This window comes from Botrytis porri (genome assembly GCF_014898465.1).
Source record: "Botrytis porri strain MUCL 3234 chromosome Unknown BPOR_010, whole genome shotgun sequence".
NCBI classification, from domain to species: Eukaryota; Fungi; Ascomycota; class Leotiomycetes; order Helotiales; family Sclerotiniaceae; genus Botrytis; species Botrytis porri.
The window spans coordinates 1,507,182-1,532,461 of NW_024066084.1; the positions used below are offsets into that span (position 1 = coordinate 1,507,182).

Genomic DNA, 25,280 nt, shown 5'->3' on the forward strand with positions numbered 1-25,280 from the left:
CTCGGGGCTCCTCTCCTGGATGAGGAGGAAGATACTTTGATTTGTTCATCTTTTCTGGATATTCAATCTTACCTACTTACTACCTTTACCATATCGTTGCATTGACAAGATTTGATATCAATAGGACTATTGATATTTATATGTATCAAAATCTCCTACAAAATAAACAACACTACACTACACTCACTCACTCACTCACTCACTCTCCTTCCTAAAACATATTCCCACATCGTTGTATTCGCATGGCAAATTCCAAGTACCATGCATCCATCTTCTCTGCCACTCTTTTTTCCATATCTTGTATACGTCTATATCATGTAGGTATCTACAGTACATTTTGTACACGCCAACCCCGTGGCTTCGCATCCGAGTATCAGGCAGAATGCATGTGATATTCATGTGTAGTACACACTGATTAATAAACACATGTGGCAAAGATTCGGCATATCATAAGGTTATATATATATTATTACCTAGTAGGTAGGTGCGATAGAGAACTCGGGATACCAAATAGAACATAGATTGAAATTAGTTGTCTTTTGATACGATACTTGGTCATGATATTAATCATCATTCTGATTCCTGGGTGTGAATAATGTATTCGCGTGGATGGTATTTGGGATTCGAAACTTATTTTGGATTATTGCTTTGTTTTTGCTTGTGTTGCGATTCTGGATTTTGGTTGGAAGATTTTATGTGATTTTAGTTGGTTTTAGTTGAGTTTAGTTAATATCGAATTTGAAATGAGTGTTTATCTTCGATGTTCTGTTTTTTCTCGTTCGGCTTATTGGAGGTGGGTGAGGTGTTGGAATGTATGTATGTATGTATATATATATGTATGTATGCATGTTTGTATGTTCGTATATAAGTATAAAAATACTTACTTGGTATATACCTATATATGCACAATACTACAACCCATAGTACCAAATTGCGACACAACGCAGCGCAATGCGATATCAGTGATATATACTAGGTATCCAGGTACCTAGATACAATATAATCAGAATCACAGATTGGAAATACGAACAAGAGATCTAGAGTTATTTATTTACAAAGTCATAGGGTTGAGAATGAGAATGATTGGAAATCTATTCCCATACTTTTGTTCATCCCTTCCCATCACCACGCCACTCCACGATTTTCAAGTGGCATGCTTATGTGAAGACACGGTGTTGCGTGGGTGTTCATTTCTGGCGCAATGTGTATATGGTTAGTGGCTAGGTGGTACGGAGGTATTGGGTAGATACAGTCTGATGTGATGAGATGTGGTGAGATGAGATGTGTGCTAGTATCTAGATATCTATCTAGGCAGATGGGTATTATAGACCTACCTACCTAGGTAGCTGATGATTTGTTTGAGTACACCTAGGTACCTAGAGATTGTGGGTAATTTGTTTCTGAGTACTCGGTATTTATATCTGTATATGTATCTCTTTGTGGCATCTCATCTCATCGCTACCAAATAGACAATCAGATAGAGTAAGCCAACTGCATACTCGTCCGTAGCATAGCATAGCGTGACAAGAACACAAGGTGTGTTACAATCCCATCCCAGCCCATTTCACCAGCGACTTCGCTATCCAAACAAGTTAAGTAGTACTAGGTAACTATCCCTCATATCAAATCACAGTCAGCAAACCCCAAGCTTCTCATCTCATCTCATCTCCGAGCCGGAGACCCGGGGCGGAGAATTGTTATATTTAAGTTTATTAATTTGGGGTTTAGCACTTGCTGGCTTGCTTTTTTATTTACTACTGATGTATTTGCACACGGTTGCTGGAAATTGATTTGGAGGTGGAATCTTTGATCTTTGATCTTTCATCTTCGGGGTGTGAATTGAGATGGTGGGGTTCGGGATTTGGAAGATTCGGGATTTGAAAGATTCGGGATCTGGAGGTTCGTGGGAAGTGTAGATTGTGCTACGGTTCATGGATCACGGATTTCATAATCAAATCATGTTATGATGATAAGCAGCGATTTCGGGAGTGGAGTGTAGTTTAGTGGAGGTGAGATGGGGGTGAGATGGGGGTGAGATTGAGATGTCTGAGAGATGGATGAGGTGGATGAGATGGCATTTCTCAACAAACGCGCATGGTGGCGTGATTTGCCGAGATGAGTTTATGCGGATGCGGATGCGGATGTGGATGTGGATGTGGATGTGATGTGTGTATTTGGTAGGTAGACTGAGGCTTACTTGTAGGTGCGTTTATTTTTCTTGTCGTTTTCTTATGGAGGAGTCCGCTGGGTGGCGGGTCGGAGGCGGGTGAGATGGCGATTGTGAGGCGGAAGGGGCGGATTGGTAAGGAGGTGGGTGGGAGGGTGAGGGAACTGCTGATGTGGTGTGGTGTGATATTATATGATACTATGTGATATAAGAATCGAGTATTAATAATACCACAAGGGCGAAGAGATTAGAATCTAGATGATGACAGAGAGCTTATGTGTTTTGTGTCTATTGTATTGTATGCATATGCATATGTGCGACATATAAATGGAAAGATGTCGTAATCTTGCAAAGGTTCGCGGAGATAGTGTGTAGGAGGTCGTGTAGGAGGTAGGATATAGGACATAGGTAATCGGAGATGAGCGCTCGGTGATTTCATCAATACTCGTGATGAAAGTCCACTCATACGAGGAAACATATTAAGATGGTTTAAATGTGTAAATCACAAGTCATTGTGGGTTAGCTTTTGAAGAGCGTGATGAGGATTGGGATGAGAAGAGATTTGTGACGGGTATGAAAGGTGTTTCTTTCTTCTTAAGGGATTTCTTGGCTGGACGTGTCATATTTAAGGAGGGGTTCGTGTCATGTATATACATGCTGTTTTCCTTGTGTTTGTGCATTCGAGGTTGAGTTTGATTTGCTTCTACGATGGATTTGAATTGAGTTTTGCACTGAGACTTTTTGGTTCGGGAATTGAAAGATTTGTTTGTTTGGTGATGGAAATCATTTTAGACATCCATTCAAATGGTTTCAATGTCTCTGATAGATTGGGCACTTCAAATATGATATATCTATCTTATATCATACATGGATAGAGGTCAACTATTAGTTCTTATGCAAATATTGGTTGTAGATATGTGGTTTGGACAGATTGGATAGTATTTCTTTCGAGTATTAGATGATTCTGTTTTGACAAGAAGATTCAAGTGAATGTGGCAGGGGAATGACAGATGATTTGTTGTTGTTACGATATTATATTGAGAAAAATCATGGAGAGTTGGTCAAGGATTCAACGATAGTAAGTAGATGGAATCAGACAGGAGGAAGAAAAGAGTTCTTATAAGGATGCAGAATAAAATATGGTATGCGTAGAGTTTATTTTCTATCAGAGTGTTAGCTAGCAAAGAAAATTTGGGGGTTTGGGACCTTAACAGCTTGACAGCTTGAGATTTACAGTTGGTCTAATTACCCCTTTTCAACTATCGCTGGTGATACTATATATCCGAGAATAGCTGAGGCTCGGATATGTGGACGTGTACAATAGGCTTTACGATTTCGTAGGTCCAGGCCTGAAGTCGAAAGTTTGATCTACCATCTCGGCGTGGAATGTTCAGTACGTAGAAATCTATTCTGGGAAACTTATCACGAAGAAGTCGGCATGTATCTTTTGCTGATGTTGACCACAATCTACCTGTGTTCTCGTAAGCTTGTTCGTATTCAAATGTCAAGTCAGAGAGTCAACCCAGTGGATATTCAAGCGATCAGATACTCATACAAAAATAGTTTAATGTACATTTCTGAAAATATCGAGAGTGAACTCAATATCGTCTCCCTCATATTATTCATCACCTCATTTCCATATACTACTACCATCATTACTTCGGTCTCGAAGAAACGAGCTAGCCAGTTGCTAAAAAATCACTTTAAGAAAGTGGCGCACATACTTTCCGTCGCGACGTCGACGAACATGAAACCACATACCAAGAGATCAAGGTAGACTGGAATGTGTATCATACGAGATACACATTCCTGTCTTCAAACTTCGCGATTCAAGACGAATCTAAGACTATGCTTTTACATTCCAAAGCTAAAAATATCGGTAAACAAGCTTCATGGCGTAAATGAGGGGGGATCATGATAGAAGATTGGATACGCGGGGATAATTTGCCATAATTTGCTATGTGCGAAGAACTGAGAAACTGTGAGTTGACCCGTCAACACATAAGAAGATAGGAGTTCCCAAGACTTCCTTCGCTATTTTCCTGTTGTTCGTTCAACCAGCTCTCGTCGCAATATTAATTTAAAGCAGTCTATTCTGCCTGGTTCCTATAAGCTGTCAATCTGTCGATCTTTTCTGGTCATCACACTCCCAGACTTCAAATAAAAAGTAGATTTCTATCAACACACCTCTCTACACCAAACCCAAAATGCATCAACCAACACTCCTCACTCTCGCAGTTCTCCTTCTCCCCCTCTCCACGCTCGTCCTCAGTCTCGATACAGACTCTCCAACCGGCAGTAAAAGTGGCAATGGTAGCGGCAGTGAAACCTCCAGCGGAACCTCCAATGGAAATCTCAATCCCAACGGCAACGCGAACCAAAACCAAAACCAGAATTACAACACCAACGAAAACGAGAATTACAATTCCAACACCAATATCAACAATAATTACAACATCAATTATAACGACAACGATAACTACAATATTGATGTGAATGACGATGACGAAGATGATAAAAAACATGGGATAGTTTACACGACGGAAATTGTCACGGCGCTAACGACTTATTGTCCTGAGGCGACGAAGTTTGAGCAGAATGGGATTATGTATACAGTTACTGATGCTTCGACACTTACTATAACAGATTGGTTTGTTTATCTTTCCTTCTTTGTCTTCCCTTTTCTTTCATTTATATTTTTAATTTCATTTCATGTTCTTTCCCCTTTTCGCGTAGCGAGCGAGCGAGCGAAATCCATGAAACAAAAAACAACTAAGAAAAAAACTAATGTTTTCATCTTCCCCACATAGTCCCTGCACACAAACCCGCGCTCTCCCCGGAATAGCCCTCACACCTGCCATCCTCCCCCAATCACCCCTCGCAACCATTTCCCTTACAACCGCCTCTCTCGCCGCCCTCACAACCCCCTCTTCTCCCCCCGCAGCAGGCATTCTCCCACTCCATCCCCTCTCCTCCCTCCCCGCATCCATTCTCCCTCAATCTCTCCCCCCAGTCGGAAGTGCCAGTATCCTCGCTGCATCTGCCCTCCCCTCTGTGATTCCCGCTGCGACTAATCCAGCTACAATCGATGAATCATCGAGACCTTTGAATAATGCGGTAGAATCAGCGTTTGGAGCGACGCCCAGTGAAATTGGGGATGAAACGGGGGATGAGAGTGGACCGGTACAGTTTTTGGGGGCGGCGGGGAGGAGTGCGAGGGAAGTGGGGATTGGTGGGTTGATTGGGGGGTTGGGGGTGGTGGGATTGTTGGTTTTGTAGGGAGGAGATATTATTGGAGGAATTAAGGGATTGGGAAGGGGGAGTGGAAGGGGATTGGAAAGAGGTTAGTATAGGATGGGATCAAATGGGATGAGATGGTATGAGATATTTCCGGGTTGATTTTTGGAACGCTGGAATGGTAATGTAGTTAGGATCTTCTGAAAATTTCACACACTGGTTAAGGAATCTGGGATTGGGAACTAGGGAGAAAGTTATGGTGGTGAAATGAGGAATTCCTAGTGTTGATTAGGGTTGAAGTGTGTTAGTTAGAGAATTTAGATAGAAACTAAAGAAATGAACTTTGACCTGCATAGTTTTTTCTTGCCTCAGTTCCGACCATGGCTTCTGAAAGTGTTTGCACCCTGGGAAATAGGGAGGATTTTAGCTGTTATTTATTGAAAAAAAGTATTGTTATCTGTGACGGATGGATGGCTTTGAATGAGGATAATTGAGGTTGTTAGGGCTAGTTTGGATGCACAAATCCGATCAGATTCCATCGAATAATTCGCTCATTTTGATGATGGACTTTAGATTTCTGTTTGAATATCAAATTGTAGATTTCGTTGAATATTTTTGCTTTTAATATATTTAATATATTGAGTGGAATTAAGGATTTAATTTTTAAAAAAGATATTGAATAATTTGTTAAATAATTTGATTATTTGTATAAGGAAATGAAAATATAGATCGAAATTAATGATTAGAAAAATAGTCATTGTTTTTAATTAATCGAAAAATCCGTGAATTTATAGGTTTTTATAAACTTTTATAGTTTAAAGCTTTAAGTTTTTCTTTAATTTAGAGTTTAAATTTAAATTTAAATGAAATGAAATTATTTCTATATTTGTTTATTAAACGATTTAAATAAAGATAATAAGCTGAAAATTATATTCGTATAATGAAAATTTGAATTTCTTTATCTAAAGGCTTAACGTGTTTTATTAGTGAGTGGGTCACTTTCACCTCAATTCACTTATTCAAAACCATATTATTCAATAATAATAAAATCAATTAATTGAAATTATAAAGATTCTAATAATCTAGGATCTATTACATCATTTTGACAGGTTCTTGTATTATAACCTATCTTTCCATATTTACTACAATATCAACTAAAAAATACTTTCCTATTAAGATTCCTTCCTTTTTGATACTTATCATATTGAATCTAAATATCAACTTTTTATTAAAATAATATATCAAAAGTCTCTTGTTTAATGAGCACTCCTCCTTAATATAATTAGATTTTTTTCATATATTGATATTTGTTTAATATTTTATTTGCTATTCGAAATGTACGGATCTTTATATTTAAAAGTATATTCTTATAAGCTAATCTCTTTATACCCTTAGTTAAAGTTAGTATAGTTTTAAATATAAATATAGGGAAGCTTAAATAATAATAAGTTATTTGAGATTTAACTAATATTAATTAAGAAAGAGCTTCAATTGAATTACAAAGGGTTTAAGAGATTTATTGATTTAGATTGAAAAAGAAGGGGGTAGGTATACAAATTCGAATATCTAATTTTGAGAATATAATTATAGGATTAAATAGAATTAAATCTATTTTTTGAAACTTTGATTTCATATTCTGAGAGATAATTGATTCTTTATATATAGTTTTAAAAGCTATAAAGAATTCAACCTTCGAAATATAATTAATATATATCTTAATAAATCCATCAATTTGATTATTATATAAATGTTTCAGATTGTTAAAACAGTTCACATTAAATGGTTAAATTAAATGATTTGAATATGGTGGTAGACTTAAGTATATAATATTGTTTTCTTTGTAATATACTTGAAAAGCTTTTGATTTATAGTTTTTATGCTTATCTAGTACCAATATTCGATACCTGCCCTTTTTTCGATTTTTAATGTACTTATTGAAATGTTTCAATCATTTTAAATCTATTTTATTGTTTATTCATTCATTAGATATAGGTTTAATAGCTTAATTTGTAAGAAAATCGGTTTCAATATATCAATTGAAAAGATAAACCTGTCCTTGAATCATTAGAAATGAGGGTATAATTTCACCCTTCTTATTACCACATATAATTACTATAGTCCATTCTTTATTACCTAATTATATTACCTTGCTTCTGCTATTTCGTTCAGTATTAATTACTACCATTCCAAAGCATATTATACTCATTATAAAGCTCATTTCATCAAAATTATAAAAATCGCCATCCAAAATATTATATTTCACTCATATATTCATAACTAATCGAAACTACTTTTTAATAAGTTTAAAATCTTCACAAAAAGTTCTTTGAAAGTTATAAACACAATTAAAACGCATCTTTAATTCAATTCAATGTTTTACAAATTAATACATCTAAAGCTTTTCAACACACTTTACACCCTTCAATTCGAAAATATAATTCACCATATCTTTCACATTTTTTAATTTAAATGGAAATCCTTTTATATCCATATCAATTATATATTCAGAAATAATATTCTTCTCTAATTCTAAAAAATTATTAAATTTAAATCGATATTTGGAATAAGGAATAGAATTATTAATTCTATACTACAATATTGTATTCGGGATATTATACATCTTCACAACTTTTCGAATGCTTATTTTTTTTGTCTTTTTGAATAACTTCAATAGTAAGGAGTGTTACGACGGCATCCAATATACCGCGTCACATGGTCAGGAAGTCACGTGATGGACCTAGAGGATCTAAGGGATCGAAGAATAAACATCTAGATCCATAGGATCCAGAGGATCCAGACAAGACAGAACTGTAGGTTCTGCAGAGCAGGAAGGTCTATATAAGAGAACAGATTTCATTACAATGTAGAGCTTCGTGCTCAAGAACAATCATTAGTTTCATTACTATAGTTACGAGAATTGCAACCAGTTACAACCTTATTGAATTCCTACTTGAAGTCTAGTCTAAACCACCTCGAGAGATCTCTAGACACTTCCACGTGACCCTAGAGGCAGCTCCCGTAACAAGGAGTATACAGGCTTCTTAAGTATTCGAATTTATTATAGATTATTAATAAAACATATATTGAAAGAGAAAAAAATAAATTGAGATGAAAGTAACCTACTTACTGATATGACCCACTCACTAATAAAACACGTTATATATACTTTATTCCCTCTTATTTTCTACAGATTTTATATTGGAATCAATATATAAATAGAAAAATGAAAAAAAAAAAAGGAATTTATCTTTTTGAAAATAGAATAGTGTTATTACGAAATCCATTGTAGCAGAAAAAGCGGATTATTTAGCGGATTCTGATCGGAATTAATATCTAAACGAGCCCTTATTTCATGTCCATAACAAAAATTTCGGGCGAAATGATGTGTTGGTAGATGGTGAGCTGCAAGGTAAGGCAAAGTCAAGACCAGTCTATAGTGACTTTTGGGCTTGGTTTGATTGATGGGAAGTTGATATTTTGGTCTTGAAGAGTATTATAAACAAAATCAGATGAAGAAGGTAAGATTTTGTAGAGTGGAATGTGATATAGTTAGGATACCTATCATCATGAACTCCGTGACTTGATCGAAAGATTGTATACCTGGATCTGGTAATGAGATGATAGCCAGTAGAATTTGTAGGGAATATCGCATATTATAACCTGTGGTCTGGGATAGTCTGGATGGGAGTATGTATAGACTTTAAGTTGTTGAATTCAAGCATGGTTGTGGTCGTCTAGTCTTCACGAGACTACAATGTTCAAATTGTCCTGAAGTTTTCGTTCCATGAAGATGAGATAATATACAATTAAAGAACGTACAACAATAGCATGATAAAAGTATCAAACCATCATATGAGATTCAAACAACAAAAAATGAGTTCATGATTCCAACTCCAAATGTGCCCATATAAAATACAAGCATCAACACTTTCGTGTGTGATGATGTTTCTCCAGCGGGCCTCCATAAATATTCAATCTCGTCCCATCTCCAAACAATTGGTATAATATAAAACATCGCTTCTTGATTCGAAATTCGCATATCGGCCGTTGAAATTCGTAGATTCTCATCGAAAGCAATCATCTACATCTCACAACCACTATTTCTCATCTTTCATCTTTGCCTCCACTTTCTTCATCTCCCCTTCTTCCTTCTTCACATCCCCCTCCGCGGCCTTCTCATCTGCTTCCCCCGCTTCTCCTTCCTCTCCCCCAATCTTCGGTAACTTAAACCAAGGACCATGAGCCGCGCCCGCCCCAACCCCCGCCAGCAATCCCAACCCCGTAGTCGGCACACTCACCACACCTCCGACCACCGAGCCCACCACCGTCCCCAACCCCATTCCCACACCGGCACCTATCCCCGCACCTCCTGCACCTCCCTGCCACACTCCACTCTGCAACCTCTGAGCAATCTTCAACTCCGAATTCGCCCTCTTCTCCAATTTCTGGGCTTCTTCCAGAAGTTTTGCCTTTGCTTCTTGCGCATCTTCGGAATCAGGAAGCGAAGATGCTTCTTCGCGATTGGCAGATGCTTTTTCGGTGGCTTCTTGAGCTGCCTTTATCTTTTCGTTGATTTGAGAAAGGACTTTTTCTTGGTTGCTGGGATTCCCATCAGCATCTTTAGGGGGAGATTGTACTTTGTCCGTCATGCTGGATTTGAGTGCTTGAAACATCTCTCTCTCTCTCTTATTTTTTCCAAGTGTACGTTAGTTTTGTTGGACTATATAGTAAGTTGTAAAAAGCGGACCGGCCCTTGGATAGTATTGTTTTAGTGTTATTTGAACGTAAAATAAGTGACGAAAGTCAACTTGAAGATAGAGTAGAGTTCAAGCAGGATATAAAATGTGTGGGGTAGTTAGTATGTGCTATGACGTCGTTTAATGGTCAGTGGTGGGGTTGAAATTGTAGCCCTATAATTGATAGGCTTTAGAGCCTAATATCTGGTAGGCCTTTAGCTAAGCTCATGGAAATATGTGAAATTGTAAGACCATCGACTCACCGGTAATGAAGGGATCAGAGTCGAGTACCTGGGCAGTATTCTCAATAACAAAAGAATTTCATATTAATTTATCAAAGATAACTATCAAGTAATAGTATTCTGCTTACAATCACGCTTGACTCAACTCCGTAGCACCACTGAAAATAATAACCAAATGAACTCCATGAGATATCTGCTCCGTTACTCTAAAGGATCCCGACCACCTCTAGCTTCCATTTCTGCATCATAAGTGTCATCTTCCTCCAATTCAAAAGGTCCAGGCTGGGTAATTGGCAGGAATGGTACTCCCATTTTCTCATACATTTGCAATCTTGCTGCTGTCTTTGGTCTCGTCTTGTTGATACTAAAGACCTTGATTCGGTGACAGGAAGAAGTGACATGAAGATCCCAATTCCTGAAAGATATTAGCTAAAATATCAACTACCAAAAGAGGGGAAACTTACCAGGCAGATCTCACAAACGTAGGCTGTGTATTCATTGAGTTATCCCAACACCTAACCACCAACTCTAACCATCCTTCCGCATCGACTGGAAGATCAATCTCCCATAATCTCCAGGCATGGTAATACTTTTCGCTCAAGTTCTCATAAGGTACCTCATACCAAATGTTCCCTCCGTCCCCACTGACCTCTACCCTCACCGGCCAATGTCCTCCCCCACTATATGCCCATCCCCTCATTTTAATGGTCCCCTCATGCACTATCTGATCCATATCCACAGGGCTCATGATCGCTGAAGTTACTGGCATATCTTGAATGCTGAACCCAGAACTATAAGCTGCATTATGTTTGCCAACTTGAGAATTGTAATACAAGTATTCTTTCTTCTGCACTGGACCAAGAGATTCATGGGGGAGAACATTAATCCTGGTGAGCCATTTACACGAGCGAGCGCCGATATAGCCAAATACCACAGCACGTAATGGAAATCCGTGAATTTTAGGGAGTGACTCCCCATTCATTTCCCAGGCGAGAAGTACCTCGTTAATTTTTACCTTGCGCCAGGGGACGGATACAGCGTAGTTGTATGCTTCTCCTTTTTTGAAGTAGGTATCTGCGCCGAGAAATTCAAGATGATAAGTTCCTGATGGGTCTTTGAGACCGCCGCAGTATTTGATCACTTTCTTGAGGGATACACCGGTCCATCGTGCGGTTCCAATAGCTCCTTCTCCCCACTTTGCTTATGTTAGTATACCGTTGTGCAAAAGAAAGCGAGTTTTAACGTACGGGTGCATTGATAAGTTCATCTCCATCACCAGGATACTGATTGATTTGCTCAATTCTTCTGGTTCCTGAGCATTGAATCGTGACCACATTACTCTGTCTCGGAAAGATGGTTTCATCCTTCAAATCTTTCAAAGTAATTCGTTTCGGGTTATTCACCAAGCCAGCAACATCGAAGAAGTAAGCATCTTCGTCAATCTCAGGAATTCCACCATGATTTCGCACAAAATGATCCTCATTAGAAGTTATAGCCGATTCGACAAGTCGATTCTGTTTAACTTTGTTATTCTTGCTATCCCCATACTCAAAAAAGTAGATGAACATACGCGAGGGGGTTCTCCGTTATATGGAAATTGTAAAACATGAATCATGTCCGGAGACTTTTCCTTCTCAACAAACAGCCAACTCTCTGCTGGCATATCTTTCATCTTTTTGCCTAATGCATAATGATACTGTTTCCATCTCACACCTTCTAGTATTGGATTGGTTTTTGGCAAGGGAACCAATTGAAATTCGGGTGCCTGAAGCACAAGTCGATCAGCATTTGAGTCTCGTTTAGAACTTGGACTGCTTTCATACCGGAGGAAACTTAAATTTCTTCATGAATTCTTTTACTTTCTGCTTTCGCTCAGGATATTTTTCCCATTCGATATATCCGTGCCAACCGTCTAATTCTTCCTCTAATTCCAATTCATTTGGATCTGGCAATCCATCACTGGAACGTATCTCAAGATCTGGATGCAGTATATTTGGATATTTGGCATCACTTCTACCTGTTGGACCATTCATGCTATCTGCATGGTGGACGTTCGATTCAGATTCTGACATTGTGTTACCAAAAATTCAAGAATCGATTGAATGTTTTGCACTCAATAATTTGCTCAAAAAAACGTGGATGAGAATTAAGGGAGGGAGGTGACAAGAAAGAACAGATAGTAAAGTATTTACCCCTCTTCGCCCAGGCCATTGTACAGCCAGAAGATTATTATGCACGAACTATGCATTGTAATCAAAAATACTAGGATGAATGTCACTTGGTTACATCACAAACAGAACTGGAGGAGGGTAAATTTTGCGACGTCATGACTTAGATAATGAACCAAATTAAGAAATTAAATGGAGACAATACCGAGACCTACCGGTATGTCCGAAAACGATGGGGTTTGATCGGAATTTGTCCGAGTACAATTGGCTGATAGGCTGATAGGCTGGCAGGTTAAATGAATAAATCATGGAAAAAGTGCAAATGATGAATTTGTCGATAATGAAGTGGGTTGATTCTCAAATGGCGATGATTGATTGATCGGCGTCGTAGATTCATACAAGCTTTTAAATGCCGAATTAATAGCTGCAAACTCGGTAGGTAATGGGTCTAGACTTTCGTAAGTGTCAGTTTGCATGCTCTGAAATTTATGCTTGTTTCCCAACACTTCAAGCCCTTTAAATTTTTAATTCAGAATCAAGTATACATTCTGATAAGATAGTACATAAATTGTTTCTGCTGCATCGCAAGCAAAATCGGTTCCTGAGTAGTCAGAACGATACCCCAAAATGTTCTCACTCAACTTCTCCCACCTTGTAGGCAAATTTGACTCCCCTAGCCTGACCTCTCTGTAAACGTCTCAGGCCCTCTCCAACTCCCGTCAAACCTCCATCAATAACATCAAAGGGATGTCCAGTAAGTTTGCCGTCTACCAACATTTGAGACTTGTACCTGGAGAACACAGCCGCCCACTCTGAATCACCCCTCACAAACTCTTTATCAGATGGTTGTTTAACCATGTCCGGTTGATAGACGCCCGTATGTGCCGTGCCTACCATGGTGTATATCACTTCAATTCCCGTCTAAATTGATTCTTCGTTGTACTTATTAGAGCCTCTGACGACTGATGGGTAAGATGGTGATTGCGACGAAAATGATGGAGCTAACATATGGGAGGTCGGGATCCATGTGCCATCATGCTCTTGATGCCATCAGCTCAAATGGCACTCCAAACTCCCTAAGGCCATTTTAGTGGCTTTGATCATTTGTTCAGTGCCCAAGCGATAATCGATTAGCTTGTCACCAGAAGATGGATCAAGAAGGGGATGCAAATGACAAGAACTGCCATCTGCGGTAGCAATAATTGGGTGGATGTTCGAGGCGCGAGCTAGTTTGATTGCAAATGTACCAAGGGAAGAAGATGCACCATAGATGATGAGCGGAAGAGGCACACTATCGGCCCTTGGTGACCATGGAGGCGGCAAATGCTGACGGCGAAACAGAGAAAGTGCAGCCGTTGTGGCAACTAGTGGAATGGTCGCGGCTTCTAAGAAACAATCAGAGAACGACAACAGTCGTCGATTTGATACGGAACTTCAAAAGTTATTGCATCTGGAAGTTCCATTACAGTTTGAATTGGGGCAACAGCATATTCGGCGTAAGCTCCATGCGATCCCATCATTGGATGAAATGCAGCAACACGCTCTCCGAGAGAGTATTCATTCTTTATTTGCATATTCGTGCCGATGGAATAAACGATGCCAGCGATATCATCTCCACTGTTGAGTGACTTCTTCAATGCCTTGAGAAGGAGCCAATGTAGAAAGTAGATACCTGTCTGAGCTACTACTTTTCGAGTACACGTTGAATAAGTCTGCTTACCTCTGACATTACTCCCCGCAACAATAACTTTGATCACTACATCGTCGGGCCCAGGCTGTGGATTTTTACCTCAGTGATCTCAGTCCAGATTTCAGGACTGGGATGAACGATAACTTCCCTCATGATTTGGATACTGTAAACAAGAAAATCTTCTTTAATCACCTTTTGGCTTAATGTATAAAACAATTTGGGAAAGAAAGCAAAAGCTGGGATTGTAATGTGGTCTTGTAAGCTACAAGACTGTATGTAAGGTAAGCAAGTATCAAAGTTTGAGCGACCTACAAACACTTGCTTGTGATGAGGAAGAAAACACGAGAGTCGTTATTAGTTCGCCAGGAATGGGCGAATTCAATTGATTCATTACCAATCGAGAATTGCAACCTCAAGCATGGCATATTCATCATCATTGTGTATCATTACTCATAAGTCGTGATATCAAGTAAAGTATTGAACTTTGTCTGCCTTGGTCTCGGAACCTCATGTATCGAAATGTAAATTATATTGTATGGCCCAAGGGACTCGTTTCCCCGATACATCGACAGGAGGATTATCCATCAGAACACCTCTTGAAAACCAGAGAAATCCCAGTATCCGGAAACGTTACAATGCCTCGATCGAAGACGTTGAGAATCAGGAAAATGACTGCTGTACAACAGCAAGACTCCAACGGAGATCCTATTTGACGATGCTGCTACAGTACTAGGTATTTATCTGCGTTGGATTTTGCTGGTGAATAAGGTTAAGGTCTTTGCTCGCATCGTACCATGCCATAGTAGGCTAGCACTGTGCTTATGTAAGCGCGCCCAGTATGAGTCCGGCTTCAACTGCTTTCTCATCCAAAATTCGTTTCTCTCCATGCGTTCGGCAAGAATTACATCAATATTGTTCTCATTCCGGAAAATACTCGCGGTCTATAGCTAGATGCTTTTTTTCTTCCATCCGATGTTTGATACCATCATTGTTAGTTCGTGTTTCGAAATACTACCATCGTCATGCTAAACCCAACTGATGCGATGCCCAGGTCTGAGCATCCCAAAATACCGGTAGGACTGCAGGATACTGGAGAAACCTTGGCGGGGCGTGGCTAATCTTGAAAAAGCCCAATGCTGTCTCTATAGACTACCGATGTTTGAGTTTAGCAAGTGCCGCTCTGCATCATGTCCCGCAGCATCCAACAGCATATATTTGTTTCAATTGAGGCTCAATGCACAACCAGGAAGTCACTGGCTAGATATTTGACCCAAATTCCACACGAGAGAAAAAACAATCTCTAAGATTTATGTGACTTGTTGAATTGCTCGTCTCACAATCGTACTCTGCTTGCACCGTCAAACCTAATGCATTGAGCAGATTCATCTCATGATCGGTGGTGTTTGCTTCTTGGAACATATGGGCGTCACATCTATAAAATTAGTATCGGCAATCATTTGTTTTCTATAGACCAACCTTGCAACATTCGAACGATTTCTTTGAATATTTGTGTCGCAAAGCTAGCTATGATGGTTCTGGATGCTCGAGGTCCAAGATAGCGTTTACCATGCTATCGTATTATTTGCTTTGGGCATATTTCCCTTTCCATATCGATCCGTGAATCAAAAGATAGAAATCAACAGGCTACTTTCACACAACTTGTCAGACGCACACAATCTTAGCTGCACGTTCAACATGTGCGGAAAGTGTGGCAATGCGATTGAGTGAGTCCCCAAATCCTTGTCACCAGATGCACTCATCCTCTGCGAAAAGGCGCCACAGTTTATAATTCGGAGTCGCAACAGATGTTCTCAGTGAGTTATGTTTTGCATTAATAGACCTTCTTAGCGACTGAAGCTGCCGCTGTCATATTAGCGTATCACTGCAAGGCGCTTTGATGACATCCCCAGAATGGTTCAAGCATTCAAAAGCCCATGTCCCTAAGTAGGCGTGCTACTGTATTATGGATGATCAATTTCAGTGCGTGTCGATCGTACATTCTTGCGAATAGATCTTCCTTCGAAGTCAGTTAATGACTATGCATTCAGTTGCCTTAGACTTGCTGGTTCTACCAATGCAATGTAGAAACTATTGTGGATCAATCTCGGCAGCGCAGTTCCCCGGATGCATCCATCCACACAATATTTCTACGGCAGTCGGTGCGCAGACGTTGAAAGATCGGGAACACCAAGCCACCCGCAGTAGTGGGACTTACAATGTAGTTCACACAATTTCAGCCCTGTTTAATTTTCATGCCTGTTGACTGGATCTTGAGTCTGAAACGGGATCACGCAAGCTAATTCTTGGGCGTTTTGTTGCCGGATTTGCTTCTTTCCCCCCAAGTCATGGCCACATGTTGTTCTTCACTAAAGTGGAGCCTATCTTTCCATTTTGTTTCATCACTGTACACCAACCCTCAAGCTGCTTCAAATCTGGACCTTTGAATTATCAGTATTTCTGTTCTTTTAGCTGTCAAATTTTGGCACCATTCAGATCCCCCCATCGCATCATACTCAACTAGCAATTGATAATTTGTATGATTCTCACAACACTAGTGTTTTGAATATTCGATTTCAGAAGCACAACTGACAAGTATTGTAAGAAATGTGAGCAGTACGCCGACTATCTTTTTCGCTTATCCCAAATTGTTGGAGGGAACGCAAGTAGTATTAGATTGGGCCTAGTGACTCTCCACACTTCAATTTTACCCTATCCTGGTACCCCATATCTAGTATAAGTCTTATGCATCTTGGCTGAATCTAATTTCTGGTCCTTTTCCAAGCTGGCTTCAACCTCTGTCTTTTTCTTTTATTATCCTGCTTCATTAATTATAGTCTATTTTATGAAACTTGATGTTGCTCTAGAACATATAATACAGTAAACATGACTTTCCCGTCAGCTTGGCAGAAGTGTAAAGACTTCATTTCACCCGCGAAACAATCAATTCGAGCCGCAGCTATATCTCAAACTTCCCATCCTGAACCAAAAAACGCCGCTGGGCGACCTTCATCAAATGACAAGAGAGAGCCAATCTTAATCACAACTAAAGATGTCATCTCTAAACCGAGAAGGAACATATTGGACATCGTCACGAAAGCTGCTGGTTCAAACTGGGTTTTTGTAGCAATGATGGCTATCATGCTTGCTTGGGTCATATTTGGTTTCGTTGATGGCACGACCGATACCTGGCAAATCGTCATGCAAAATGCATCTTCCATTCAAGTCTACTTGACGGGTATCCTGCTCCTTAGACAGGCTTCCAACGCCTCGAATTCTCTTCTAACCACTCTCGCTGAACTCCAGTCCCGTAATCAGACTTCTGAGCGCCTTCTCCGTCAATTATCTAGCTGCCAGTCGATGGAAACCCACAAGAGCCCGGCTCAGAAATTACTCAAAGATGATAAACCTATTGAATCCAACGCCGATGATATTCTATTTACAAGTAGCGGTGGAGATATATCAAAAGCACGCTATTTGTGGAACATCACTTGCAAAACTGTTGCTAGAGGCCTTGGTTCCATCTGGGCATATATCCTCTACTGGATCGGTATATTCTTTTGGGTTGGCATTGGCCCTCTGTTCCAATTCAGCGATACTTGGCAGTTACATGTCAATACAGCTACTGCAGTTGCCTTGACCTTTGCTTCCATCTTCTTGCAAAATATACAACAGCAGCAAGAGGATAATCTTGAGCAATCCCTTGAGTATGCTCTAAGAGTCGATTCCGAGGTTGAGTGGCGATTGGGAGCAATTACAAATGATTACCGACCTAACCCAGTATTCGAGATCCCTGCTCCTACCATCAACCGGATTGAAAGATCTATCGACATTTTTGCAGATGTTATGGGCTCGGGCGTGGGGCTATTGATCACTTTGATCGTAACGATTGTCTGGATAGCTGTCGGTCCTATCCTCGAGTTTAACGATAACTGGTGGTTAATCATCGGTACCTTTACCGGCCTTGTGGGTTTTATCGACGGTTTTGTACTTCGGAATGTTTATTATCGGGACGAGAAAGTCGCAGAAGCACAATTCGAGAAGATTGCCGAAAGTGATGATCGATTATTAGATTTACTCAATGTCCCGTCTCCACACCAAACCCCTACCAAGCCAAGAAACTTTAGCACAAGAGCATTTGCCGCAGCAGGAGAGTTCTGCGCATTATCGGGTGTGAGCGTCGCATCTGTCGATGTTGTGTTTGCATTACTTGCCATTGCGTCTATAATGAAATGGTCTGAGACTGGTCAACTTCTATGCAATATACCAACTATGGTACGTTTAATCTTTCACTTTCCATAGCCTGCCTTGACCGTTATATTCCACCTATCATAACCTCTATACTAACATAATCTCCAGATCATTGAAGGATTTCTCCTTCTCATCCTCATTCAAGCTCATAACATCGCCAACGCCGCCCGTGGAGCAGACTTCCAATCTCTCCTCAACCATCGTCTCCTCCTAAACCACTACGTCTGCGAGCTTTCTGAAAACTCGAATCGTTCTAGCTCTCCACACCCCCAAAACCCTGATGAAAAATCCGTCGACAACACTGACTATTATCCCATCGATGACAAGGATAACGATATAAAGACATCCGTTTATCAAATTGCAAATCGTGTATGAGTCTCCGCCATAGGTCAATTTCTTAATATCCTTCTTTCCTAGAATCGCCTTTGGAGTTCGGCGGAATGATGATAGGATATGCGATGTTTCTTCATATTATATACTACAGTTATATACCCCCATACTATCTTTAAATCTTATCAAATTGTACTTTCTTTCCATAAATCATTTTTATCACCCTCTGTCTTCTCTATGCTAAATACAAACAATTGAATATATCATCACCTTTCTCACCCCCCTCCACTTGTCTCTTATCTACAAAAATAAAAACTCGGCTCGTTCAACCCTTTCTCATTCATTTACATATATATATCATGCCTCTTCTGTGTAGGTGGGGTACATATCCAAGTATACTTATCTTTCATGCTGCTCAATATCAGATCACAAGCAAACAAATCAGAGAGGAAAAATGACCATTTATACATTATTATACCTCCTATTTTTAAGTCCCTCATTTAGTTTTCACTAGCCTATTTAACCTCCACTGTGAAGAAATACACACAAATTAGGAACACGATCAAGAGCCAATTCAAGTCACATTGGAAGAAAAGAAAAGGATCAAGTCAAATCAACAGCGAAAGAAAAAAGATTAATAAACGAATGTGTACAGTATCTGTAAAACCAATACAAAAGTCAATCCTAGTAATAACATCTCGGCCCAGCCCAACGCCAAGTTAAACCAGACACCATTCAAACATTCATCCATCTCCTCATCATGACCCTCAGTCTCCCAAAACTTCTCACCGAAACTCACATACCCCCACCCCCCCCATAATCCCACACAAGTTAAAACAATCTATCAATGAACACTCAACCTAGCCCGATGCCAAACATTCGGCCTCCAGCTTCCCGCCGCCACCACTCCCCTTCCACTCCCACTCCCACTCGCTCCCATCCCCATATCAATCCTCCGATACGTATACCCCAAAAACGCCCCTTTCTTCCTCAACTCCAGAATCTTCGGCGCAATCTCCTTATCTCTCAACAACCTATCCCTCGGTCTCTTCCTCTCCTTCTTCCCAAACGTCCTCACAAATCTCTTGAGATACTCCTTATCCTCATTCCTCATCGCAAACTGATCAATCTCCTTCTCCACCCTCTTCAACCTCACCGTATCGTGCGGTCTCTCTATAAACCCCGTCGCCAGAATTTGAATCTCGCGATTGAACGGTTTAAGCGCATCAGCAATCTGGTGAACCGTCGGCTGCACACTCGCCACACTTTCCGAGAAATCAGAAATGGGTTCTTCCTCGTCAAAATAATGCGTATCATCCATTGATTTGATGTTGGGGATAAAAGGAGGAGGCATCAAATGAATGCGATCCCATTGAATATCGCGGAACCATTTATGCGCTTTGATATCTTCGGCATCATTGGGGTAGACGTAACGACCGGCGTAATCGAGGTTTCGACGAGAGGATACGGAGCCGAGTGTTGTGTCTCGAGATTTGTAGCGGCGACTGCAGAGACGATGGTCTTTTTCTTGAATGATGCTGCGGATGAGATCTTGGCATCTTCTGCTAACAGATGGACGCGACGGGAATTGGAATGTGGTTTTGTGATTCAGGATATTCATCTTTGTTTGTTGTCTTCCACCTTCCTCTGCAAGGAAAGGTGTATGTCCGTAAAGACACTATGATCACATCAGCATCAACTCCTTCGTAAAAGATATAAGAACTAGTAGCTCACCTCATAAAGAATAACAGCAACACTCCACCAATCACATCTAGCATCATACAATTCCCCTCTCACCACTTCTGGCGCCATATACTGACTCGTACCTACCACTGATCTCGCCAGTGTTCTGTTTCCAAAACGATTGCGCCAATTAAGAATACTCTCTGATTCCGACGCATTATCCGAATTCTTCTCATGTCGCTCTTTTCCACCCATCATCACATGAGCCATTTTCATCGCCGCAGCTACACTCCTTCCTTCCTTTTTATCGAGAGAATCTCCCTCAACAGTAATTCCAAGTTTATTCAGAAGCGAATACCTGTGATTGTGAAAGTAAGCTTGATCATGAGACCAATGTCCATCAAACGCTAATCCGAAATCAGAGATCTTGAGATGACCAGACGCAGATATTAAGAAATTGTCTGGTTTAATATCACGATGGATCCAGCGAAGAGCATGGGCTTCTTCGATGCAGAGGATCATTTCGGCAATATACCATTTTGTGACGGACTCAGAGAGAACATTGTCACGAATGAGGAGGCCAAGGAAGTCTCCCCCCTGGCATGTAATCCATAACGAGGTACAAGTTGTTGAGATCTTGGAAACTGGTAATCAAAGGAACGACCCTATTCAAGTTGATTAGTATCTTCAATAGAGATGTCATTACCTCCACTCACCATCTAGATCCCTCGGCAGCAACGAGAAAGTCACGCTCAGCTCTCAGATGACCTTCTTGACTATTTCTGAGCATATCCGATTTCTTGATCACTTTCATAGCGTAGATACGCTTACTTGGTTCCGATCTATCCATCATCAGTCAACCATCTCCATCAAAAAATAAACCAAAACATTCAAACTTACTCCTTAGCACCTGGAGCCCACTTCTCTCTAACTAATCTCACAACACCAAAACTACCCTTTCCAAGAACCTTAACCACCTCATAGTTTGAAGTTTTATGATCTCTACCCTTCAAAGCATTGGTACTGCGCACCTTCATATTTCTCATCTGTCTGAGATGATTCGTCTCTGCTGTAGCCAATGCTTGAAGTCTTTCGGCTTTGTCTGTCGGGGTAGAGATCATATCATTCAGAAGCTCATTCTCTAGATTTAAGCGACGGAGAGATCGAGGTGTGATTGCTTTGGAAGTAAACTGATTGTAATAAGTTTCAAAGAAAACTTTTGCAGAAGCTGCCTTTTCGACGGTGATCACAGCTGCAAATTATTAGTTGTAATTATGCTATAGAGTAAGCGGAGAAACATACTTGGAACTGGCTGTGGACATTCAACATTATCACCTTCAGTAATCGATGCCAGGGCACCCTCCGCAGAGCTAACCTCTGCTTGATTCATATTCTTCGGCATGATCTTCTTATTCTCCAAAGAGTGATGCGAGACACCCACAGATTTCTGCGAGAATTTTGATTCGAGGGAAGTTTTTTGAGTCGATTGCTTAGCATCAGGACCAGACGATTTTCCACTATTGCTTGCAGATTCTGCACTCGATGGAGGAGTAGGAGCATCGGGCATGAAATCCAGAACACCTTTATCAAGAGAGATCAAACTAGGTCTACTCTTGAACTGTGTACGATGAACGATTGTGGGTGGAGCTTTGAGTAAGGCCATGGAGATTTTCTTGCCAAGAGCGACAGATTCGGGAGGAGGTGATAACGGTGCATAATCATCCTCTAAAGCTATACTTGAGCCTAACATTTCCAATCAATGGTTAGAATATGCAAGCTATAAATCGGAGACAAACAGAGAAGAAATCACTTACTATTGTTGGTTAACGAACGTAAAACTGAGAGAATCTTTGACCCTTGGCGTCGAAACTTTGAAGGTCTATGAATATAATGTGTGGGAGAATGTGGAGGAGATACTGAGTTCAATTGAGTAACAGTTTCGAGAAACAGAGGCTTCTCCAATCGAGGAGGCGGGCCAGCTTGGTCTACTGCATTGGGATCGAGTGCAGGGCCGGTGCGAGTTCTTTTCATTGTCGTGGATCCTCTCAAGGGTTAGATAAATGATTATCGATACTAAAATGTAAGAATGGAACTGCTAAACAGCATACAAATGATTGACAAAGAATGTTGATACTGATGAAGGTTACAAGATTGAGAAGAACGAGAAGTAATATTTTGTGTCTATCATTTGCTATGAGAGCTCCTACCCATGGAGAGATTCTGTGCTCAACAAGGGAAGGCATCACCATCAGATATCATTGGGCAAGGGCGATATTGCATTGGTATGGTAGTTTTTGTTTATTATGAGATAACCGATTAAAGCACAATCCCCTGTGTTGAAAACCTATTCGAACTTTTTGAAAATACGCCTGTAGTGCTATGCAAATCTCATCATCCCATTTTGCGTAGTCTACTTCCTGTTTAAACAGAGAACTGCTCAGGTCGGAGACTTATGCAAAAACATTACATCGCTGATTGACATATCATGAAAATATCATGAAATCGCAAACAGCAAGGAGATACATGAAAGTAAAGAGAAAATTGTACAATAAATATGAAAATCAAAGTGACCATCAGCCTCGAATCATTCCAGAACACACTTCTGAACCGATTGAGACTTTCTTATACAAATGACGATGGCGTTTACTTGATCTCAAGGAGCTTGACATCGAAAGTCAAGGTGGAGTTACCTGGGATACCAGGGACACCCTTGCTGCCGTATGCAAGGTGTGCTGGAATTGTCAATCTACGCTCTCCGCCGACTGACATACCAGCAACACCGATGTCCCAGCCCTTGATGACCTCGCCGGCACCGAGCTTGAAAGAGAAAGGCTTGCCCTTCTTGTTTGCTAAATTTCAAAGATTAGAAAGCTCTAGGAAAATTTGAAGGGTATAAACTTACAGTCAAAGACTTTGCCATCAGTGAACTTTCCGATGTAACGCATGCCAACTCTGTTACCCTTCTTGGCAACTGGTCCGGAACCAAGCTTCTTGTCATCGATCTTTACTCCGTCGACAGTCTTGACGCCCAATGCAGGTTTCTTGGGGTCTACCTTAGCTGCGGCAGATCCAGTTGGTCCTTGCTCGAGATTCTTAGCGAATTGAACCTTCTTCTCATCCTTAGCGGCATCCTTCTTGACCTCTTCTGCCTTGGCTGGGGCAGCCTCGCCATTGTTCTTCTTCAACTTCTTTTGTTGCTTCTTGCTAAGCTTTGGCTCCTCAGAGTCAGCAGCCTTGGCCATAATTGAATCGAGGGATGCGGCCTCCTCGATTTCATCGGCAGAGCGCTTGTTCTTGCCCTTCTTGTCGGCCTTGACAAGTTTTGGGGCTTCCTCGTCCTCGGACTCGACCTCGGTAATGCGGGCACCATCGAGTTCATCGCTCTCATCCGAGTCCATCTCGAGTTCGAGTTCATCCTCATCTGGAGAGAGGTCATAGTCCTCATCGTCTTCCTCATCAGAGTCGTAAACCTCGTGGTGGTGGTTGTGTCCGTTATCATCTGGGATCACGTAGTTACCAGTGAGGTAGATTGTGTGGGTACCAGTGACCTTGAAGAAAACGGTCTCGTCCTCGCCAATGGTGATGTCGAGAGGTTGTTGATAGTGCTATATTATGGTCAGCATGATTTTATCATAAGCGGGGTGTTTGGCACATACATTTTCTGGGTCAAGAGTGCAGAGAACATATTCCTCAACCTCAACACCCTCACCATCCTCACTCTCTTCGTCGCTCTCCTCCTCGACCTCGGCGGTGGCCTTTGCCTTTCCTTTCTTGGCGACCTTCTTCTTGTCGGAAGCGTCCTCCATTTCTTCGTCGGAGTCGTCTTTGCCGATGGAAGCAAGAAGTTCCTTAAGAGCAGCTTGCTTTTGGGCTTTCTTGGACTTGGAGGGGTCGCTTGGTCCTCCGTTGGCTTCTTCGTCGTCCTCGCTATCCTCATCTGATCCAGAGTCATTATCTGCCAACAAAGCACGTAATAAATCATCCGAACCTTCATCATCATCTTCACTGTCTTCTTCTTCATCCTCAGCACTCGATTGACGAATGACCTTTAAGGTTGATCTAGGCTTGACACCTTCAGCATCATCGGCAGGTTCAGTGGGGTCAATTGCTGCCATGGTAATGCGGAACTAGAGATTGCAATTGTCAATGTTTGTATTTTCCATTGAAGCCTGCTAGGTAGGACAGGAATAGGAACAGCAACGTCAATGTAGTAGAAAACAGTATGAGACTTACGGTAGCTGGGAAATCTGGAACAGCAGGGATGAGAATATCTCCTGCTGGGACCTCGAGGCCGTACATAGCGACTGTAGCGGAAAGTTAGATGAATATTCTCGCAAGACCAAAACAAGGCAGACGAGATGATTTTTATTTTCTTACCTGGAAGGAGAGGCATCTTGTAAGGAATTATGAATTGATGATTCAATTGATGTTGATATGATTGAAAAGGGACTGTTTCAAAAGGAAAACAGTAAACAAGAATCTTGAGATGAGTTGAAGAGATTTTAGAAGAAGAGATTGGTGAGCGGTGTCTTGATAAAAGGTAGTTCTTGAAGAAAAGATACCCGACAACTTTTTTTTTCTCATTCTGCGGGCACACTAATAATAACACACTAAGATAGCTTATCCGTCTACGCTAGTGAGATTTGAGATCCACTGTGTGACAACTATTACCCATTAAGGGTTAACTCTCCATCAATTGATATAATTTGATTGGTTGACGCTTGGTTAATTGACGTTTATTTTCTCATAGCTCTCCACTGTAAGATTTTTAAAGGTAAT

At 40.7% G+C, this 25,280-nt stretch overlaps 8 protein-coding genes across 8 annotated transcripts; 2 read left to right on the forward strand and 6 right to left on the reverse strand.

Moving 5' to 3' along the window:
* Positions 1–4,374: 4,374 nt before the first annotated feature.
* On the forward strand, positions 4,375–5,446 carry EAF01_007882 (uncharacterized protein; the record flags this gene model as incomplete). The annotated part of the gene is made up of 2 exons (XM_038916138.1): positions 4,375–4,817; positions 4,978–5,446. 2 exons carry the CDS (start codon positions 4,375–4,377, stop codon positions 5,444–5,446), a joined length of 912 nt encoding a protein of 303 aa, XP_038768609.1.
* A 4,055-nt stretch (positions 5,447–9,501) lies between these two features.
* EAF01_007883 (uncharacterized protein) lies at positions 9,502–10,053 on the reverse strand (the record flags this gene model as incomplete). The annotated part of the gene is made up of 1 exon (XM_038916139.1): positions 9,502–10,053. The coding sequence occupies one exon, from the start codon at positions 10,051–10,053 to the stop codon at positions 9,502–9,504; it is 552 nt and encodes a 183-aa protein (XP_038768610.1).
* Positions 10,054–10,583: 530 nt separating this feature from the next.
* EAF01_007884 (uncharacterized protein) lies at positions 10,584–12,454 on the reverse strand (the record flags this gene model as incomplete). Its single annotated transcript, XM_038916140.1, has 5 exons — positions 10,584–10,797; positions 10,847–11,577; positions 11,630–11,896; positions 11,953–12,147; positions 12,206–12,454. 5 exons carry the CDS (start codon positions 12,452–12,454, stop codon positions 10,584–10,586), a joined length of 1,656 nt encoding a protein of 551 aa, XP_038768611.1.
* A 729-nt stretch (positions 12,455–13,183) lies between these two features.
* On the reverse strand, positions 13,184–13,447 carry EAF01_007885 (uncharacterized protein; the record flags this gene model as incomplete). Its single annotated transcript, XM_038916141.1, has 1 exon — positions 13,184–13,447. One exon carries the CDS (start codon positions 13,445–13,447, stop codon positions 13,184–13,186), a length of 264 nt encoding a protein of 87 aa, XP_038768612.1.
* A 153-nt stretch (positions 13,448–13,600) lies between these two features.
* On the reverse strand, positions 13,601–14,393 carry EAF01_007886 (uncharacterized protein; the record flags this gene model as incomplete). The annotated part of the gene is made up of 3 exons (XM_038916142.1): positions 13,601–13,932; positions 13,962–14,325; positions 14,379–14,393. 3 exons carry the CDS (start codon positions 14,391–14,393, stop codon positions 13,601–13,603), a joined length of 711 nt encoding a protein of 236 aa, XP_038768613.1.
* A 2,405-nt stretch (positions 14,394–16,798) lies between these two features.
* EAF01_007887 (uncharacterized protein) lies at positions 16,799–19,087 on the forward strand. The gene is made up of 2 exons (XM_038916143.1): positions 16,799–18,512; positions 18,597–19,087. The coding sequence occupies exons 1-2, from the start codon at positions 17,124–17,126 to the stop codon at positions 18,861–18,863; spliced, it is 1,656 nt and encodes a 551-aa protein (XP_038768614.1). The 5' UTR covers positions 16,799–17,123; the 3' UTR covers positions 18,864–19,087.
* Positions 19,088–19,662: 575 nt separating this feature from the next.
* EAF01_007888 (uncharacterized protein) lies at positions 19,663–22,532 on the reverse strand (the record flags this gene model as incomplete). The annotated part of the gene is given in 7 exon segments (XM_038916144.1): positions 19,663–20,496; positions 20,553–21,098; positions 21,118–21,166; positions 21,218–21,343; positions 21,402–21,753; positions 21,804–22,244; positions 22,316–22,532. 7 exon segments carry the CDS (start codon positions 22,530–22,532, stop codon positions 19,663–19,665), a joined length of 2,565 nt encoding a protein of 854 aa, XP_038768615.1.
* Positions 22,533–22,678: 146 nt separating this feature from the next.
* EAF01_007889 (uncharacterized protein) lies at positions 22,679–24,894 on the reverse strand (the record flags this gene model as incomplete). Its single annotated transcript, XM_038916145.1, has 5 exons — positions 22,679–23,350; positions 23,404–24,106; positions 24,158–24,628; positions 24,735–24,805; positions 24,879–24,894. The coding sequence occupies 5 exons, from the start codon at positions 24,892–24,894 to the stop codon at positions 23,145–23,147; spliced, it is 1,467 nt and encodes a 488-aa protein (XP_038768616.1). The 3' UTR covers positions 22,679–23,144.
* Between the last annotated feature and the right edge of the window lie 386 nt (positions 24,895–25,280).

Coding starts and splice junctions, on each gene's coding strand:
- EAF01_007887 (XM_038916143.1), top strand. CDS start 17,124: ATGACTTTCCCGTCAGCTTGGCAGAAGTGTAAAGACTTCATTTCACCC. Junction 18,513..18,596: donor TATGCAATATACCAACTATG/GTACGTTTAATC, acceptor CATAATCTCCAG/ATCATTGAAGGATTTCTCCT.